General features: G+C 37.5%; 3 protein-coding genes across 4 annotated transcripts; 2 read left to right on the forward strand and 1 right to left on the reverse strand.

The window, feature by feature from the left end:
* The first annotated feature begins 5818 nt into the window (after positions 1-5818).
* On the forward strand, positions 5819-9737 carry LOC123908914 (ras-related protein RABH1b). 2 transcript variants are annotated; one of them, XM_045959644.1, is made up of 7 exons: positions 5829-6096; positions 7061-7131; positions 7347-7435; positions 8371-8482; positions 8676-8766; positions 9139-9226; positions 9532-9737. In XM_045959644.1, exons 1-7 carry the CDS (start codon positions 5980-5982, stop codon positions 9657-9659), a joined length of 696 nt encoding a protein of 231 aa, XP_045815600.1. In that variant the 5' UTR covers positions 5829-5979; the 3' UTR covers positions 9660-9737. The 2 variants fall into 2 exon arrangements, with proteins under 2 accessions (XP_045815599.1, XP_045815600.1); XM_045959643.1 differs by having other exon boundaries at positions 5819-6096; positions 9139-9737.
* Positions 9738-11207: 1470 nt separating this feature from the next.
* On the forward strand, positions 11208-13885 carry LOC123908913 (haloacid dehalogenase-like hydrolase domain-containing protein Sgpp). The gene is made up of 5 exons (XM_045959642.1): positions 11208-11355; positions 12569-12683; positions 12849-13000; positions 13080-13341; positions 13420-13885. Exons 1-5 carry the CDS (start codon positions 11327-11329, stop codon positions 13594-13596), a joined length of 735 nt encoding a protein of 244 aa, XP_045815598.1. The 5' UTR covers positions 11208-11326; the 3' UTR covers positions 13597-13885.
* Positions 13886-14094: 209 nt separating this feature from the next.
* On the reverse strand, positions 14095-16815 carry LOC123911100 (pentatricopeptide repeat-containing protein At1g32415, mitochondrial). The gene has a single exon (XM_045962447.1). The coding sequence runs from the start codon at positions 16681-16683 to the stop codon at positions 14452-14454; it is 2232 nt and encodes a 743-aa protein (XP_045818403.1). The 5' UTR covers positions 16684-16815; the 3' UTR covers positions 14095-14451.
* Between the last annotated feature and the right edge of the window lie 3030 nt (positions 16816-19845).

Raw genomic sequence — 19845 nt, forward strand, 5'->3', positions numbered from 1 at the left:
TTCAAAAGAATAAATCAAAAGAAATACTTTTTTTTACGATGAATCAAAAGAAATACTTAGTACAAATAAATATGACTCGTAACAAAATAAAATATAGAACAAGAAGAACTTATCGAATTGTTGACCAGGATGCAGTTGGTTTCATAGCTAATATCCTCCAGGATACAACAGTCACTTCTTACTAGCACCGCAGGTGAATTAACATGGTTTCAAGGAACTACTTTTGGATGCTCAAAGGAACTTAACATTATTATATATTTTTACACGTTTTCTATTTTTTTTGGGTTACACTCTAATTAAAACATAGAACAATTTATTAGTTAGGAAACGGGTAATAAATAATGAATATATAAAAATTAAGTTTAAAATAAATTTAGTCAAAAAAAAAACTTAAAAATAAATTAAGATATAAAATATCCTACAACCTCTTTCGACGGGAGGACATGGTAGTGCTTCTATTTGCTCGCCAACTAATGATCGGGGGCGCTGTACCGGCGATGAAGGGTGTGTAGGGCCATCCCCGACCCTAAAAAGGGGTGACCGTGCAAAATCATGCCCACCAGGTGCGAATCGTTCTATGTTATCGGGGCCTTGGAGTCTGGAATGGTTGCACGATCTTAATCAGGGGGATGCAGGTGTGATTTTCTCTGCTAGGAAACGTTCCCTTAGAGGAGATCGTAATGGCAGATGTCTGAAGAAGAGTGGTCAGGAGGACCCTATTAGGAGAAAAGGAGGTGTTTTTCGGCACACGGTATCTAGCGTTAAGAAAATAGCCAGAATGCCTAGTAAGGATCGTGCCGAGGTGTTAAAAGTTATGAAAAAGAATGAACGAAGCCGTAGAGTCGGGGCCATGGCACCTAGGGTGACCGGTGTGACTCGTCAAGTTTCTTCTACCATGTCTTCATCGACGACTTCTGGCACTAACGATTGGCAGCACTGGTTGGTTATGCGGGGTAGTGAGCAGGTGGCTGCGGACGATGACAGAGTGGTAGGGGAAGCAATAGGTGTGCACCTCAAAAGCGACGATGTGAATATGTTTAGTGCGCTCTCTAGGAAGGGTAAAACAAAGCAGACGACGTCGGGGAAGACTCAGGGAGTGAGTAGTGGTCGATGAAGATCGTTTCTTGGAATATTAGGGGCTTGGGGGGTTTAGCGAAGAGGCAGGAAGTTCGTAAGATGGTGGGGCATCAAAATCCTCTCTTGTTGTGCCTCCAGGAAACTAAGCTGCAATCTTGTGATGATTTCATTTGTTCGACGCTGTGGGGAAACTCTTCTTACGCGTTCTCCTATCGTCCATCGGTGGGTGCGTCTGGGGGATTGTTAACTTTATGGGATTCAGCTGAGGTGGAGGTGTGGTCTTCTGAGAGTTCTGAATATGTGTTGTGGTGCCATGGTCGTTTCGTTAGGTCTGGGGAGGAGTTTTATTTGGCTAATGTTTACGCGCCTTGTGATTCTTGGGCGAAGCAGGCTTTGTGGGACTCACTTTCAGTGAAAATCCAGGCATTGGGGAGGTCAAGGGTGTGTGTTTGCGGGGACTTTAATGCTGTTAGAAGTGTAGACGAACGTCTTTCGGTTAGAGACGGGTATCGCTCCTCGGACCATATTCCTTTTAATCGCTTTATTGATGATAACACTTTGATTGATTTACCGTTGTGTGGACGAAAGTACACTTGGTTTAAAGGGGATGGACGTTCTATGAGTCGTTTGGATAGATTCTTGCTTTCTAGCGAGTGGTGTTTGACTTGGCCTAATTGTACACAGGTAGCCCGTATGTAGAGCTGTAAAAAGGGCCTTAAGGGGCCGGCCCGTTAAGGGGCGGACCCACTTATTCCTGATTATTAATTTTATTTAAATTTTAAACAATTTTTCTAGTGTCGTGAACTTATTCTCTTTTTCTTCAATCAGCACTGTCCACGATCGGCACCCTAAAAAAACTGTGTTTAAAATTTAAATAAAATTAATAATCAGGAATAAGTGGGTCCGCCCCTTAAAGGGCCGGCCCTTTAAGGCCCTTTTTACAGCTCTACCCGTATGAGAGGGCTATCTGATCATTGTCCCTTGGTTCTGGCTACTTATGAGGAGGACTGGGGACCCCGTCCCTTAAGGATGCTGAAATGTTGGAAAGATGTCCCTGGGTATAATATATTTGTGCGTGAAAAGTGGAATTCTTTTCAGATTGATGGATGGGGAGGTTTTGTGCTTAAAGAAAAATTTAAATGGATTAAGACGGCTTTGAAAGATTGGCATACGACTCACACCCAGAATTTGCCTAGTCGGATTGAGTCTCTGAAGGACCGGTTGGCTATGCTCGATGAGAAGGGGGGTGAAGAGGCTTTATCTGAGTCTGAGTTAGCGGAGTTTCATGGGGTTTCGTCGGATTTTCATTCTCTTTCTCGGTTGAATGCCAGTATCTGTTGGCAACAGTCTCGATCTCGATGGCTCAATGAAGGGGATGCTAATACTAAATATTTTCACTCGATCCTCGCGAGTAGACGGAGGGTCAACGCTATCTCGTCTTTGCAGGTGGATGGTACCGCGGTGGAGGGTGTGGCTTCTATTAGGCATGCAGTCGTATCACACTTTGCGTCTCACTTCAAGGCTGTTAATGTGGAACGGCCTTGGGTTGAGAATCTTTCTTTTAAACGATTATAGGCAACAGAGGCGAGCAGTTTGATCAAGCCTTTCTCTTTAGAAGAGGTAAGGGCAGCTGTTTGGGACTGCAACAGTTTTAAAAGTCCGGGTCCTGACGGTATCAATTTTGGTTTCATTAAGGATTTTTGGCCTGAGATGCATGTTGACATTATGCGCTTTATCTCGGAGTTTCACCGTAATGGTAGGTTGACTAAGGGTTTGAATGCCACTTTCATAGCTTTGATCCCAAAAGTTGAAAGTCCCCAAAGGTTGAATGACTTCCGACCTATATCGCTTGTGGGCAGCCTTTATAAAATTTTGGCTAAGGTGTTAGCGAACCGTTTGCGTCTTGTTTTGGGGAGCGTGATCTCTGCATCCCAGACAGCGTTCGTGAAGGGTCGGCAGATTCTCGACAGCATCCTTATTGCGAACGAGGTGGTGGATGAGGCTCGCAAGTCTAAGAAAGAGTTGCTTCTCTTTAAAGTTGACTTTGAAAAGGCTTATGATTCTGTTGACTGGGGTTATTTGGATGCTGTTATGGGGCGAATGAGTTTCCCAACTCTTTGGAGGAAGTGGATTAAAGAATGTGTGTGTACGGCTACAACATCTGTATTAGTCAACGGTAGTCCGACTGATGAGTTCCCTCTTGAGAGGGGCCTAAGACAGGGGGGTCCGTTATCTCCCTTTCTCTTTTTGTTGGCTGCGGAGGGTTTACATGTGTTGATGGAAGCGATGGTGGAGCACAACCTGTTCACGGGTTACAAAGTTGGTGAGCTTGCCCCGGTATCAGTGTCGCACCTTCAGTTTGTCGATGATACATTACTTTTAGGGACTAAGAGTTGGGCGAATGTCCGTGCGCTGCGTGCTGTCTTTGTGTTGTTTGAGTCTATGTCTGGTCTGCGAGTTAATTTTCACAAGAGCATGCTGGTTGGGGTTAATATCCATGATTCTTGGTTAGGTGAGGCGGCGTCGGCTCTGTGTTGTAAAGTGGGAAAGATCCCTCTCCTTTATTTAGGCCTTCCTATTGGGGGTGATCCGAGGCGCTTAAGTTTTTGGGAACCGGTTTTAAATCGTTTATCGGGTTGGAGGAGTCGCTTTCTTTCTTTTGGAGGTCGTCTAGTTCTGCTTAAATCCGTGTTGACCTCTCTGCCTGTCTATGCTCTTTCCTTCTTTAAAGCTCCCTCAGGTACTATCTCTTCTATTGAATCTATTTTGATTAATTTTTTTTGGGGTGGTAGTGAGGATTTTAGGAAAATATCTTGGATTAACTGGAAAACTGTATGTTTGCGTAAGGAGTTCGGGGGTTTGGGGGTTAGGCAGTTGAGGGAGTTTAACTTGGCCCTGTTAGGGAAGTGGTGTTGGAGGATGTTAGTGGATAGGGAGGGTATGTGGTTTCGAGTTTTGGCAGGACGTTATGGGGTTGAGAGGGGCAGGCTGTGTGAGGGTGGAGGACGTGTGTCTACGTGGTGGAGGGAGTTGGCGCGTATTAGGGATGGTGGAGGTGAGGTAGGGGGAGGGTGGTTCAGGGAGCATGTTTCGAGACGTGTGGGGGATGGGTCCGACACTTTTTTCTGGACTGATCCCTGGTAGATGGAACCTCGTTGCAGGAGCGGTTTGGGCAGCTGTTTGACCTGACACAAAACAAATCGGCTTCAGTGGCTGAGATGTTTATGCAAGGTTGGGGGGCTGAAGGGGAGGCGTGGGTGTGGAGGCGTCAGTTGAGGGCGTGGGAGGAGGAGATGTTGGGGGAGTGTCAGTCTTTACTACTTACCCTTTCTTTGCAGGATCATGTCTCAGATAAATGGTTGTGGCAGTCTGACATGGACGACGATTACACGGTTCGTGGTGCATATCAGCTTTTGACGTCACAGGATGCAGTTACTTTGGATGATGCGTCGGGTCTTATTTGGCATCGTCAGGTTCCTTTGAAGGTTTCCATCTGTGCCTGGCGACTTTTGCGGGACAGGTTCCTACCAAAGCAAACCTGGTTACTCGAGGGATTTTACCTGTGGCGGCCCATCATTGTGTTTCTGGTTATGGTGAGGCTGAGACGGTTCAACACTTGTTCCTTTCGTGCAGTACTTTTGGTGCTCTTTGGTCTCTTATCAGCTCATGGATTGACTCTTCTTTGGTGACTGCTCAGACTCTTGCAGATCATTTTGTTCAGTTTACAGCTTCAACAGGTGGTCTTCGAGCACGACGTTCTTTTATGCAGCTCATATGGCTTGCTTGTGTGTGGGTTGTGTGGACCGAAAGAAACCACAGATTGTTCAGAGGCTCAACATGTTCGGTGCATCATATGTTGGACAAGATCAAGATTTTTTCTTATAGGTGGTTGAAAGCGACGAGTAGTACGCTAGCTTTGAACTGCCATAGTTGGTGGTCTAGTCCTATGACTTGTTTGAGCCTTGTTTAGTTTCTTTTGGTTCTTGTGTTTTGACTCTATTGTAACATTTCTTAGTCTCGTGGCACGTCTTGTGCTGTGTAGACTATTTGCGTTAGTATATATATATATATATATATATATATATATATATATATATATATATATATATATATATATATATATATTTCATTTTGGCTTGTTCAAAAAAAAACCTTATGATATATTCCAAATAAAAATTATTCTAAAGAAAACCAACTTATTTTGTCTAATTACGTTGTCACGCTAAAGCAATATTATAAGATAATCAACTAGTATTTTCTCTGGTGCCAATTAGAGTTCCAAAAACCCTCTTGTAGCATCGCAAGTAAGATGCAACTCTAAGAGATTAAATTGAATTATTTTGTTCATAGACGAAGAGTTAATTATCACTAAAAACTCTATTTTTTTCGGAGAGAGACACACATAACTTTGAAACACCGTAGAATTGTGTCCAACTAACAGAGAGATCCACTCGATTAACTTTAGGATAAATTTGTTTTGAGTCATTGATTTGTGAGAAGAGAAAAAAGAAATCTATTAATTTGTGAAGAGAGTGAAAAGAAAAAAAAAAGTGAATTAAAAGGTAAAAATTAAAGAAATTGAAAAAATTGAGAAAAATAAAATTGAGAGAATTCATTCTTCGACTAACACAATATCAACATTGATCCATCGGTCAATGTATTATATTATTATATTATATATGTAATAAAATATTAGTTTTCTCTTGTCCAAAAAAAAAAAGTTTTCTCAAAATCTCGGAAGTGTCGATCCAGTTGATAGTTAAATAACTAAACACCGAAATGACTAAATCTCTCACAAGTCTCCTCAGTCACCACTACTCACCACCAAGCGAGTCAAGGGGTTTTCTCGTCTTCTTCCTATCTTCTTCTTCTTTGTTTTTGTAATCATCATTTGATTCAAAAATGGCGCCAGTTTCAGCTCTAGCGAAATACAAGCTGGTATTCTTGGGTGACCAATCCGTTGGCAAAACCAGCATCATCACTCGCTTCATGTACGATAAGTTCGACAATACGTATCAGGTTACTTTTTCTCAGATCCAAATAATCACTTCAAAATCTCCATTATTCATCGCTCGATTTCATTTCATGTGGTTATTTATTAGCTTCATTACAGATTAATTAATCATTGTTATTGTTTGATTTAATGCTTGATTTGATTCTACTTCGAACCAAAATGCCTGAATTATTGTAGTGAATAACCGTTTCAACTTTGTTTTATACGTATCTTTCATTGATCGATATGAGATATTAAATCGCTGTCACGTTGTGATTTGAATAGTGCAGAAAATTACTGTCAAATTCGCTTGATGAAGTTTGTAGTGACATCAAATACATTGATATCGCAGTCGTAATCATGGTTGGACAGTAGAAACTTTTTGTTAAAATTGATTTCACTGACTTGTTTGTGTTGTGTGCAAATTCGTCTTGGAAATTATGTTGTGTTTTTGTATTCTATGTATGGATGTATATACTCTTGGGGTTGCAGCATATGCATGCTTGTAATAATCCTGTTAATAATAAGTCCAGATCGGAATTACTTTTTCGGGTCGTTTGGTCCTATGAAACGTAGATACTTGATACAATACAAATGCGCGGGAAATTTTAAAAAATTCAAGATACAATATGACCAAGATATTTTAATAAAAAATTAATATTAAATATATATAAATGCACAATATATAAACCACTAATACATCCGATAAGTTTCTCTGAGATCCAAAAGAATCACTTTAAAATCTTCATTATCTGATAAGTTATAAGTTGTTTTCATAAGCTATCCCGGAAAGCTTATGGAAATAAGCTGAAAACAGCTTATGGAGATGTCATAAGTTGTTTCCATAAGCTCTCCTAAACAATCTCACAAGTGCTTATGCCTGTAGATAAGTTCAAATAAGCCAATCTAAACAAGTGTAACATATATGCAGGTTCTATGGCTGTATGCACTTCCATTTCCTTAACTGATTATGACTTTTTTTTTATACAGGCAACAATTGGCATTGATTTTCTATCGAAAACCATGTATCTTGAAGATCGAACTATTCGACTACAGTTGTGGTAAGAATTAAGATACTGGAACAACATCTCATAATATAAAATTGAACGGGAAATATTCCTTGTTATCCTGTCTGAAGTTAATAAGTGTTAAAACTAATGAATGGAGTATCTAGTTTCTACTATATAATATCGGCACTTATGTCTTTGGTGGTGGAGTTTATTTTGTTTTTGGTTTCTGGTTTTGAACTGTTCATCCTTTCACTTTGTTTCGACAGGGATACAGCTGGACAAGAAAGATTTAGAAGTCTTATTCCAAGCTACATCAGGGACTCAACTGTAGCTGTTGTTGTGTATGATGTTGCGAGTACGTTGATTGAGATTTGTTTTCTTTTCACCTAGTATTGTAGCTACACAGTATTTTTTTTATCTTACACAGCTTTTGCCTCTCTCGAAAAGTTCAGGATTACAAATCCTTTTGAAAAGTCAAAATCGAATGGATTCGCCTTGCCTTTTTTTTGAATTATCGTATATAATCAATAATCAAATTAGGATTCCCTTTTTTGAATTATATGATTTTGAAATTGAGTCTTTTTTTTTTTTGGTCAAGTTGCATAGTGGCTAGAAAGTCACCCCTTGAGGCAAATAAGTGGGGAATCCCGAGTTTGAACCCCGGCCCTTGCATATATAATGCAGTGTCCCTACCCACTGAGCTATGCTCACAGGGACTTGCCTCTCGAGTCTTAACAGGCGCTAATCTGGTCCTTTTAAAAAAAATGTTAATTTGATTGAAGCTGCTAATATTTCTTCGTATTGGTATTTTCAACATTTTGATAGTAAACCTGTGAACTTAACATTATATCAAATGATGTGAGCCGTTGTAGCAGGATCTATTGTACCTTAGTGTATGTTTGGATGGAGGATTTTTCAGGGGAAAAACTGATTTTTCTTTTTTGAATTAAGGAAACTATAAGATGTTCTTAAAAATAAATTAAGTGTGATTGAAATGTTATATGATGATCTATCACCTTATTCTTTCAAATTTTTTAAAGTCTCAAATATATACCAAAATATGCACTTAGACTCTTACTCCTCCCCTCCATACCCTTAACTAGGGAAGTATCACAATGATAAAGTGCATTATCTCTATATAACTTTGCGCATAACCAACCTACTACAACAATCTATGACATCAAAATTCCATTCATGATCTCTCTATGTGAATGAATGACAAATTGGCTTAAACGTCTGTAAAGATCTCTTTGAAGAACACTTTCTGATACACCTGTTCTTGTATTATAGGTCGGCAGACTTTCCTGAACACAACAAATTGGATTGAAGAGGTGCGAACAGAAAGAGGCAGTGATGTCATTATTGTTCTTGTTGGGAACAAAACTGATCTCGTTGAGAAGAGGTAATGTGCATTGAATGGAAATAATGTTTGAAAGAGTTCTCTGTTCTATTCTGTGCTAATTTGACCTTAATAAATATGTTTCACGAGCATGGTACCTGCTTTGCTGTATAGTTGTGGAGATGTGTTAGTCTTACTAACTATCTGAAATTCACTCCGTTTGATTTTACTAAATTTTCTCTGTGTAAATCCGCAGACAAGTCTCCATAGAGGAAGGGGAAGCAAAAGCACGAGAGCTGAATGTCATGTATATTGAAACTAGTGCTAAAGCTGGATTTAATATTAAGGTAACCTGGTTTCCCTTTTTTTTTCTTTCCATCTTTCCATATATCTTCAGTAAATTCTCCGATCCTCACGAGAGTGAAATGAGTTATATACAAGATTATGAGATTGAAATTTGTTTCTACTTATTTGGGGCTCTGATTATTGGCGATCTAGTTGTTGTTTTAATCATTGTAACTCCAGCAGTGTTCTTTCACCTAGCTACCTTCAAAATTCAAATTGCTTGCATTTGTTAATTCAGTCTCGGTCCATGATTATTCTGCATCATTTTTTTCTTTTATGTTCGGGATATAATATAACTTCTCCCAATCTTATTTGTTCTGATACATTTTCTGCTTCTTACTTGCCATGTATTTCGTTTCTGGATATCTTAACAGGCCCTTTTTCGGAAAATTGCTGCTGCATTACCTGGAATGGAAACAGTATCTTCTGCAAAACAAGAGGGCATGGTTGATGTAAACTTAAAGTCTTCATCTGGCAATGCTCAAGCTCAGTCAAGTGGATGTTCTTGTTGAACATGCTTTATCTCTTACTCGTGCTGCCGTGCACCATTCTGTGTCATGCTTGTTGTAAAATTTTCAAACTTGACATTAAATTATGTTCATTTTGTTAGTTGTCCTTAAGTCTTAGCTCAACTGGCAATGCCAATATTGCTAGGCTGGACGTCTTCACTCGGGTTCGAACCCGAACCTCACAGTGTCTTTGAGTTTCGGTGGTATTTCCCACTTCATTTATGGACCCAATTTTTTTATTGTTGATGTGAACCTAACAATCTTCTGGTGGCCATGAATTTCAACCTCACTCTGGTGGATGTGATGTTCTTGCTGAATGTGCCTTATCACGATCACGATGTTCGTGGATATTTATGATTTATTTTATTTGCTTTGAACTGTATTAATACTAAAATGTTGTAATTGTCTGGTGGATGTTCTTGCCGAATCATGATTCATGATAGAAGTTCTCTTTCTTTTCTCTAGTGTTTTAGACTTTTACTACATTATTATTTTGATAGAAATTAGAGAAAATAAATAGTAGAACTACTATTAGTATTAATACAATTTGTTGGATATTTAATTTATTTGAAATGTATATATACACCTACAAATCATCATGATTGTTAAAAGCATGCTGGTGATGCCCTACATACATGAGTCTCAATGAGGAAATAGATTCAATGCAGTCAAGCTGCGATCTATTTGTCCGATTAACATTGAACGACTCAGATTTTAATACAATTTCACTTTTTTAAAATATACAAATTTTGACTCTTCAACTTAAATCATTCGGTCTTGATTAAATGATCGTGGTATTGCTCGTTGTATGCAGGCAAGTTAAGGGGTGTCAAGTGTACCCAATCCAAATCCCAATAATGAAGATATACATTCACAAGCTATTGGGATACACCATCTAAGTTAAATAATCAATCTATCGCGGGATCAACTATTCAGTTGTGACGTGTTTTATAAACAGGTGCCATGGTAACCATATTGCAAGTTAGGGATCCAATTTTGATGTAATCAGCAAGAATTGAGGGATTTTTTTTTTGTTGACGTAAGCAATTGAGGGATTTGAATCATATAAAGTTATAAAGTGAATAAATTGTAAAGTAAAGAAGTGAATGGTTGTTATTTTAACTACCGTTATGGTTCACCTGTAATATCTATTTTTGATTTGTTAATTGATGACTAAAATTACTCACTTTACATTTTAATGTGAATTGCTCACTTTAGAGAAGTAGTTTGAGGACTAAAATGAAGAGAGATTGATAGTTTAGAAATCAAATTGATGATTTATTTTTGGTTTACAATGAAACTGGTGATCTAAGAATCTTAACATACTACCCAAATGTGTGGCCCCTAAAACAAACCTATTTATTTGTGAGTCATACTAAATAGTGCCGTGACATTTGTTAATCATACTAAAAAATGAAATTAAAGATAAAATTATTGTTAAAAAGATAACCCTTTATATTTTTGAAATATTAAATGAACAAAATAATATTTCTTTGTAGTATGCTTAATACACTATTTTTCATTTTCTTTTATCTATTTTCTATTGAAAGTATGTATGACAAGTTAAATTTTGTGTAGCGCAGACAATTTGTGGAAGAGAATCAGAAAGTAGGAATAAGTGGGTGGGTGGCATATGCGCCATGTGATTTTGATTCTTTGGAGGATTCCATTAATTAAACATTATTCGTCCGTACCACGATATATGTCATTATGGGAAAAAATTGTGTATCACAATATATGTCACTTTATGTTACCAATGAAGCATTTAATGTTATTTTTTTCTATTATACCTTTAACTTTTTGTTACTTTATATTCTTTCCATTCTTCAATTTATCTTTTTCATACTATAAATGAAGAACAATTTTGTAAATCAACCCATAATCTCTCTTTTCCATACAAAATTAATTAACTTTTTAATATGCATAAAAGTGTCATAGCAACGTGCTTCGGAGAGAGTAATATTTATTTATTGTTGTCGTCGTATCGTAAAGTATTAATTACTCTCTCTGTTTTACATCACACCTTCAATCACCAGACATATTCTTTCTTCTGATGGCTTCTTCTGATAATTCCATCGAAAGGTAAACCTTTCATTGCAATTCCAATCTTCATTTTCGAATCCTTGTTTTTTCTTCCTTCTATTGTATTCTATTGTTTCATCATCATCATCATCATCATCATCATCATCATCATCATCATCATGTAGTTGTGAATTGCTTTAAATTTCATGTCATGTAGTTGTGTATTCTATTCTTTCTAACTGTAATACTGTATACTCTCACCATCCATCCATCCATCCATTTCTATCATTTTTTGTTATGTTGTAATAATCGTTGTAGAATTACACATCACATGAATGAATCCCTTGTGGGTCGAGTTCTCCCCTCCCAATCGAATTTTTCTCCGTATGCAAGTGTCAGAGATATCGAATTCATGACCACTTGCTTAAGGGTCCAAATCTATTACCACTTACCGATCTATTGTTGGTTCATTGCAGTGTTTTGCTTACTGTCATTAAATTAAACTGCTATGGCTTGCTTCACGTAGTTGTGTATTTTTCGTAAAGATCCCACTTTCTTGGAATTAAAGTGGAAGCTGCATCTGCAATGTTTCCGAATTTTAATCTGGCTTACCATTCTTACATATTTTAATTGAAGGAAATATACCATGACCAGTTAGCAGATTATTTATATGAATGAGCAGTTTAACACTCAATGCCTAGACTAGTGAAGTCACCTTGTGTAATATGTCGATTTTTTTTTTTTTTTTTTTTTTGTATTTTCGACACTGCTCTCTTCTTGTTTAACTAAGTATCAGCAGAGGGTAACTCTGGATTACCGGGACCCCTTCCACTGGGAACCAGAGGGTTAATACAAAAAAATAAAGCATCAGCAGAGGGGGTGGTATGCTTGTAGTTGAAATATGCTTTGCATTGTTAGATATTTCATGTATCTTAACACAAACAGCATAAGGTTTTGAGGATAGTTGCTTCATAAGGCGGTATTAGAGGCGCAAAGCCTTGATGACCACATGGTCTAGAGTTCAATCCTTGTTATCCCCATTTCTTTTATATAAAAAGTTAATTTTTAAAACAAAGGTAGGACTATAATCCTCACTCTATTCCAAAGGGCACTTTCTTGAGGGGGCGTGTTAGAGGTAAAAATCATTAGCATGGTTTCACCCAACAACTTTGGGATAATTGGTTCATGAAATGATTTCTTTCATTATATAAAGCACATCCTGTTTTATTATTTGCTCTCCTTGTCACTCATGACCTTCATGTTGTGTATGCAGCAAGAGTTCTCTCACCAAGCTTGCTCCACTCGAAGCAGTGCTCTTTGATATAGATGGAACTCTTTGTGATTCTGATCCACTCCACTATTATGCTTTCCGTGAAATGCTTCAGGAGGTAGTGTTTCTATTCTTCGTAGTGAAGTTTAAAGCAAAATATTCAGAATATTGATATATTAGTTTTTTTTTTATCACTATAGTCCTTTTATTGTATTTATAAGTTGGCATAACTAAGCACATAATCAATAGCCATTAGAAATTAACAACCTTTGTTGGTTGTCAGATTGGTTTCAATGGAGGCAATCCTATAACAGAGGAGTTTTTTATTGCTACTGTTGCTGGCAAGCACAATGATGACATTGCCGCGAATCTCTTTCCTGGTGATCGGGAGCGAGGTTTAAAGTTTGTAGATGATAAGGAAGCCATGTTTCGGAGGTAAACTCTGCTCTCCTCTCCCAAACTATCCCCCTTGTGCTTAATTTGAAGATTCTGAACATAATTCATGACTATCTAGATTAGCGGCTGAGCAACTGAAGCCTTTAAATGGCCTTGCTAAAGTGAGGAAATGGATTGAAGATCGTGGGTTGAAGCGGGCTGCAGTTACCAATGCTCCAAGACCAAATGCAGAACTCATGCTCTCAATACTTGGTCTCACAGATTTCTTTGAGGCTGTTATTATTGGTGGTGAATGTGAACATGCCAAGCCTCATCCAGAACCCTACTTGAAAGGTCTTGAAGCACTGAAAGCATCTAAGGATCACACATTTATATTTGAGGTCTGTGTTTTCTTTTCTATGTCTTGCTATGGATTTTGTTCTTATTCTGCTTCTGACGGACATGTTTCGTCGTCACAGGATTCTGTTTCAGGAATCAAAGCTGGAGTGGCTGCTGGGATGCCTGTTATAGGTATATCTACCAGAAATCCAGAGGATTTACTGATGGGAGCAAAACCTGCCTTTCTGATTAAGGATTATGATGATCCAAAATTGTGGGCAGCTTTGGAAGAACTTGACAAGTCTGGTTCTCATTAAAATTTTGAATTACTAGTGTCACTGACAAAATTTCTTGGTAAAAACAAGTAGCAGTTTTCATATTAAATTAAATTCACCAGGAGGCCAATATTATTATACTGGTCCATAATCATTGTTGCTTAGGAATGGAGCAAACAGTAATGTTTTACTTGTATTTTGTAATAATGTGACTTGGCTATGAAAGTTAATTCCAAGGAAATCTCACGATGTGTGAGAGAGAGTGAGGGAGGAGGGAATTCAACACTCTTACATTATTCATATACTCCGGATAGATCATGATTCTTGCTCATAACTCTTTGTCCGTATATTATTTGACGATCAATGCTCATTGCCAACAACTTTGTGCTAGATTAAATTGTTTGATATGCATAGACAGTGGACAAATCACAAATGTGATGGTTTTTACAATACCTCGTGCTTTTTGTTTTGCACAGAGACACTTAAGACAATTAAATTTTGAAATTTTCAAAAAAGTTGAATATTTGTGATTCAAATTAGTTACTAGTACTACTTTTTAAAATAAAGTCGTCCATTTCTTTTGAAAAATAAAGAGGATCTCAAGTCTCAACTCATGATAGATGACGATCCACCAAATACAATGTGAGATTTGTATTTGGTGTAAATATGAAATAAATTCAAGCCAAAACGATAAACTCATAATTATTGTGGTGAATTTGACAGAGACGTGAGAATTCAAGAGGCGTCTAATTTGTACCCTAAGCAACTACTCTTGGTGTTAGCGAAATAACAAGGATGTTACCTTTGTCAGTTATCACTTTACAGTTACATCTTTGTGTGCCAAAAACAACCTTTTTATGTACATATGTTAGGCTAAAAGTATATTTTTTCTTCTTCTTAAATATGTAGCAACATATATTCTCCTTGTGGTTCTAATCTATCTCCCAACGAGAAAACATGAACTCTACCCTTCACTAATATCCAACTACATCCAGGTGTCTTCCTAACACCTTTCATCCTCATTTCTCTTCTTAAAATCGTCTCTTCAATGTGCAAATCATTTGCAGCGTAAATGTTGCAAAGGGTCACATGACCTGGTGCGTTCAGAGGATCCAACTCAAGCAGTCGTGTGGCTGCACGCCTAGCAACATCTACATCTATTTTACTCAAACCACACACTCCAATCAATGCCCCCCAAATGGTATGATTTGGTTCAACAGGTAGCCTCAACACAAACTCCTCTGCATCCTTCACTCTTCCAGATCGGCCCAGAAGATTGATCATGCTAACATAATGCTCCAAGCCAGGTTGAAGTGCATAATCATTGATCATAACACTAAACAACTCGCACCCTTTATCAACAAGACCAGCATGAGCACATGTTGTTAGGACACCAAGGAAAGTAACAGCATCTGGGTATACCCCAAATTCAAGCATGGTTTCGTACATCTTCAAAGCTTCACCGGCTCTTCCATGATCCGAAAGGCCCATGATCATGGAGTTCCACGAAATTTTGTCTCGACCAGTCATGTTTGAGAATATCCTATACGCGTCCTCTATCTCCCCACATTTTGCATACATCGAAATCAGAGAGTTCTCAAGATACACATCACATTCATAATCACAAACAGTCTTTAACTGCATAGCATGTAATTGCTTCCCCAAATCAAGATATGCAACAGATCCCACAGCTCCAAAAAGAACAGCATAAGTAGAATTTATAGGAGAAGCACCTTGAGCCATCATTTTAGCAAATAAGCTGATCGCTTCAGCAATTAGCTCATTTTGGACATACCCATAAATCATTGAAGTCCATGCAATGGGATCTTTATCACTTTCAGGCATGTCACCAAAGAGATTGCATGCCTTCAATACTTGTCCAACACTAAGATACCCAGAAATCATGCAAGTCGAGGAAAATTTGTTTCGAATAGGGACCAAGTCAAACAACTCTTGAGCCTTATCTAACTGACCAGCCTGAACATAACCATTTATCATAGAATTGAAAGACTGATCATCACAAATTTTCAGATCACCTTCAAACACACTGCGTGCAGAGTCCATCAGCCCACACACAGAGTACATCCTAACAAGACTTCTCCCTAACCTACCATCATAATCATCAAGCTTCCAACTGTTAACAATCATCTGAGCATGCAATTGCTTGCCAAGACAAGGAAACCCCAAGCCAGCACATGCATAGACAAGAGAAACAAAGGTCTCCCCATTAGGCTTTGCATCAGAAAGTGTCATCATCTGAAGAAAAAGCAACAACGCCTCTCGATAGAATCCATTCCAAGTGAACCCACCAATCATTGCAGTCCAAGAAACAACATTTTTCTCAGGCATACTCCGGAATAAACAACAAGCCTCGTCCACATCACCCACACGACAATACCCAGATATCATACTAGTCCAAGTGATCACATTCCAATAACCCATTTGATCAAACAAAACTCTTGCTTCGTCCATTCTACCATTTTCAACATAACCCTCAATCATAGCATTCCAAGACACCACATTTTTAAAAGGGGTATTTTCAAAAACTTTTCTCGCTTCCTCCAAATCACCATTCCTAATCAACCCAACCACCATCGAGTTCCACGAAACAACATTCTTCTCAGGCATTTCATCAAACACCTTTCTCGCATCTTCAATCCTCCCCGCATCAGCAAACCCACTAACCATTGCAGTCCAAGAAACAACATTCCTCTCCGGCATATCATTGAAAAACCTCCGACCCTTATCAATCATACCAGATTGCAGATATGCAGACAACATTGCATTGTAAGTGACAATATTTCTGTGAGGCATTATGTCAAACAGGTTTCGAGCTTCTTCTAGGTAACCATGTTTTGCATAGTTGGTGAGCAAAGAGGTCCAACGAACAACACGACGGTGGAGGTTTCCATATGGAAAATAGTGAAGCATATTTCGTGCTTCGTGAAGTAACCCTTTTGTAAGGTAGTGAAGGAGCTGAGACTCGTCGCATTGGTAGTTATTAGGAGGAAAAGGAAAGGCAGGTTTGAAGGATTGAGAATGGTTGTTTGCGAGAGAGAAGCGCCTTATATTCAAACAAGAACTGCGAATAAGGATTGCTGAGTGGTGAAGAGGAAGAAGAACCTGCATTGCCTGTAGTGCATGCTACTCGTTTTTGTGTTGTTTCTGTTCTGTGTGGTTTTTTCAACCTGTTAGGTTTCTGTTAGAACAGGTGCTGTTTGCTGTTTGGCTACCCATTCTATAAGATTGGGTCACGTAGCCCATCACAAGTGTCTTAAGTATATTGGTCTATTAAAATGTGATTTATAATATTATTAAAATATAATTAATTTTCAATTGTTACCAGATAACTTTTAACAATTGCAAATACATTCATCTTCCAATTCATGTTTTGTATCATTCTCTTCCATTTTTTTTAGCGTATTATTTATTCATCATTCTCTTCCATCTTCTTCCTCTTGATATGCAACTTAAGTATTCTCAAAAATCTCTTTTTACTTCTTCTTCTCTAAATGCATCTATTTCTTCTTACCAATATTCTTCTTTTGCATAATGGGTAATATGATTTAGGTATCAAATTTGGGTATTTTCTTCGACAAATTTGAGTAGTTCTTTAGCAAATATGAGTTATTTGTTCTTCATATTTTGTAAGATTTTGATTTTAGTATTTGATTTAACACATTTTTAATTAAAATTAAAATCAGAAATATATTATAAATGATTTGTAGGATATTTATGGGTTATTAATTGTGATTTTTTTATGATAAAATTGCCCTGCAACTACTGGATCTAAATCTGCAGCGGCTAGAGGTTGAAGATGAACAGCCTTTTTTTTTTTCTGTCGTTCCTTTTAACCTGTATATATATATTAGGAAACTAAATTATGCCATAACAATGCTGCCTGGTGCAGTGGTTACTGATTTCCTTATTCAAGTAATAGGTTGTGGGTTCAAAGTCTTCTTGAAGCCAATTTTTTTATGGTAACATCCTATCCTATCATATATCCTATCCTAAAGGATGGTGGAGTTTGGAACCAACTTTGTAAACCCTAATTCATTTGCCCAATTGGTGACCAACAACCATGCATAATGTCCAATCATGTTTTGCCAATTTCATCCACTTATATGTTGCCAATTTCTACCCAATGATATTAGTCCATTTGTATGCATAGAGATGCTTGTGTAATGTATTGCTTAGATGATCATATGCAACATGTATCCATCATCTCATTTATGTCATGTATAGATGTATATATTGGTCTATCTTATCATCCATGTGTCCATGGCCAATCAAGAAACACGAATTCCTCCACCATCCATATCGTGAATCTCTAGCTTACCATCCATCCATGTTGCATTCATCACAAAGTCAATGTGTCATTCTATGTTTCTTGGAAATTGTTGCTACTTCATTCAATTCTTTCACAAAGTCAACTATCACACTATGTGACAATTGTGTCTTGATGATCACTCAAGAAGCTTTCACAAAGTCAATGTGTCATTGTAGGTTTCTTGGAAATTGTTGCTACTTAATTCACTTCTTTCACAAAGTCAACTATCACACTATGTGACAATTGTGCCTTGGTGATCACTCAATCTTCTTCAAGTCAAATGATACCCTAAGTGACAAGTGTAGTGCTTCTACTTCATTCTCTACTATTCATCCATGGTTTTGCATAATACCATTTGCTATGTTTCTCATGTCCTCATTGCATTGCAAGTGTGAGAATTTCATTGGTTTTAAAAGCTTCACTTAGCATTCATCTATCATCTTCACTTTCAAACACTCTATATAAACCCTTTTCAATCCATCAAATACACACACACACACTACCTTTCATCCACCACCCTCACACTCACCCACACACACTAGCTTAACCTTTCATCCACCACCCTCACTCTCACCCACACACACCACACACATCAATTTTCTCTCTCTTTCACAACCTACATCACATTAAATCTCCATCTTCTTCTCAAAACCACCACCATCACCACCACTACCTCTCTCACCCTCTCTCTCTCTCTCTCTCTCTCTCTCTCTCTCGCACACACACACACATCAATTTTTTCTCTCCCTTTCACAACCAACATCACCTTAAATCTTCATCTTCTTCCCAAAACCACCACCTCCACTACTTCTCTCTAACTTTCTCCATCTCTCCACCTCATTAACCTTTCTAATCTCTCATGGCTTTGAACCATCCCCTCTTCCACAATGATCCATAGTCATGCACACATTTCAAGATGCAAACCTATGAGTTTGAAGCTCATAGTGCAAATGTTTTATTTTGGTAGCAAATTTGTATTTTTATCAACTTACCAAACTAAAGATCATCATGCATGAAGGAAAATCAAACTTGCAACTTCAAATAGAGAAAAAAGATTGATGTATCACCATGAACAATTCTAAAATACAATAAGCTTCATCATATCAAGCAACCATGATCACACGTGTAATGTGGAATACTAAATAGAAAAAAAAATCATCTACCCAATAAAATTGCATACAACATTTTAATTAGCATCTAACATTTTCTTTTCTACACCTAAATATCATACCCAACAATTAATAGCAAAAACAATATAGTGCATGCAAGGAAGACTTCATGTGCATCATAATGATTGCAATGAGGATTAAATTTTTAGGAAGAGATGAAAACTATCAATGACCAATTTTTTCTTCCCATTTTTAACAACCAGTATGGATATTTAGAGGTTGACCTAGCGCGCAAAAATTAAAAAACTCTACAAGTGGCGCACAAAGATTATAAACCTCTTTATGAGTGACGTGAAAAAATTATAAAGTTCTTTATAAGTAGTACGTAAAAATTATGAATCTCTCTATCAATGCTTGGAGGTCGAAGTATCACGCAAAAATTCTAAACCTTCTTATAAGTGGCGCGTAAAATTTATAAACTTCTCTATCAATATTTTGATGTTAACCTAGCGCGAAAATATTAATTTAAAAAAAAACTCTCTATAAGTAGCACACATAAATTATATCCTCTCTATGAGTATCGCGTAAAAATTATGAATCTCTCTATCAATATTTGGAGGTTGAAGTATACACAAAAATTATAACTCTCTCTATACGTACTTAGAGGTTGATAATTTTTACTTAGAGATTTTAACTCTATAAGTGGCGCGCACAAATTATAAACCTCGCTATTGATATTTAGAGGTTGACTTGGCGCGCAAAAATTAAAAAACTCTACAAGTGACACACACAAATTATAAACCTCTCTATCGATATTTAGAAGTTGACTTGACGCGGAAAAATTAAAAAACT

The sequence above is a fragment of the Trifolium pratense genome, linkage group LG2, assembly GCF_020283565.1.
Source record: "Trifolium pratense cultivar HEN17-A07 linkage group LG2, ARS_RC_1.1, whole genome shotgun sequence".
NCBI lineage: Eukaryota > Viridiplantae > Streptophyta > Magnoliopsida > Fabales > Fabaceae > Trifolium > Trifolium pratense.

Coding starts and splice junctions, on each gene's coding strand:
- LOC123911100 (XM_045962447.1), bottom strand. CDS start 16,683: ATGCAGGTTCTTCTTCCTCTTCACCACTCAGCAATCCTTATTCGCAGT.
- LOC123908913 (XM_045959642.1), top strand. CDS start 11,327: ATGGCTTCTTCTGATAATTCCATCGAAAG. Junction 11,356..12,568: donor TCTGATAATTCCATCGAAAG/GTAAACCTTTCA, acceptor TTGTGTATGCAG/CAAGAGTTCTCTCACCAAGC. Junction 12,684..12,848: donor TCCGTGAAATGCTTCAGGAG/GTAGTGTTTCTA, acceptor GTTGGTTGTCAG/ATTGGTTTCAATGGAGGCAA.
- LOC123908914 (XM_045959644.1), top strand. CDS start 5,980: ATGGCGCCAGTTTCAGCTCTAGCGAAATACAAGCTGGTATTCTTGGGT. Junction 6,097..7,060: donor AGTTCGACAATACGTATCAG/GTTACTTTTTCT, acceptor TTTTTTATACAG/GCAACAATTGGCATTGATTT. Junction 9,227..9,531: donor CATGGTTGATGTAAACTTAA/AGTCTTCATCTG, acceptor TGTGAACCTAAC/AATCTTCTGGTGGCCATGAA.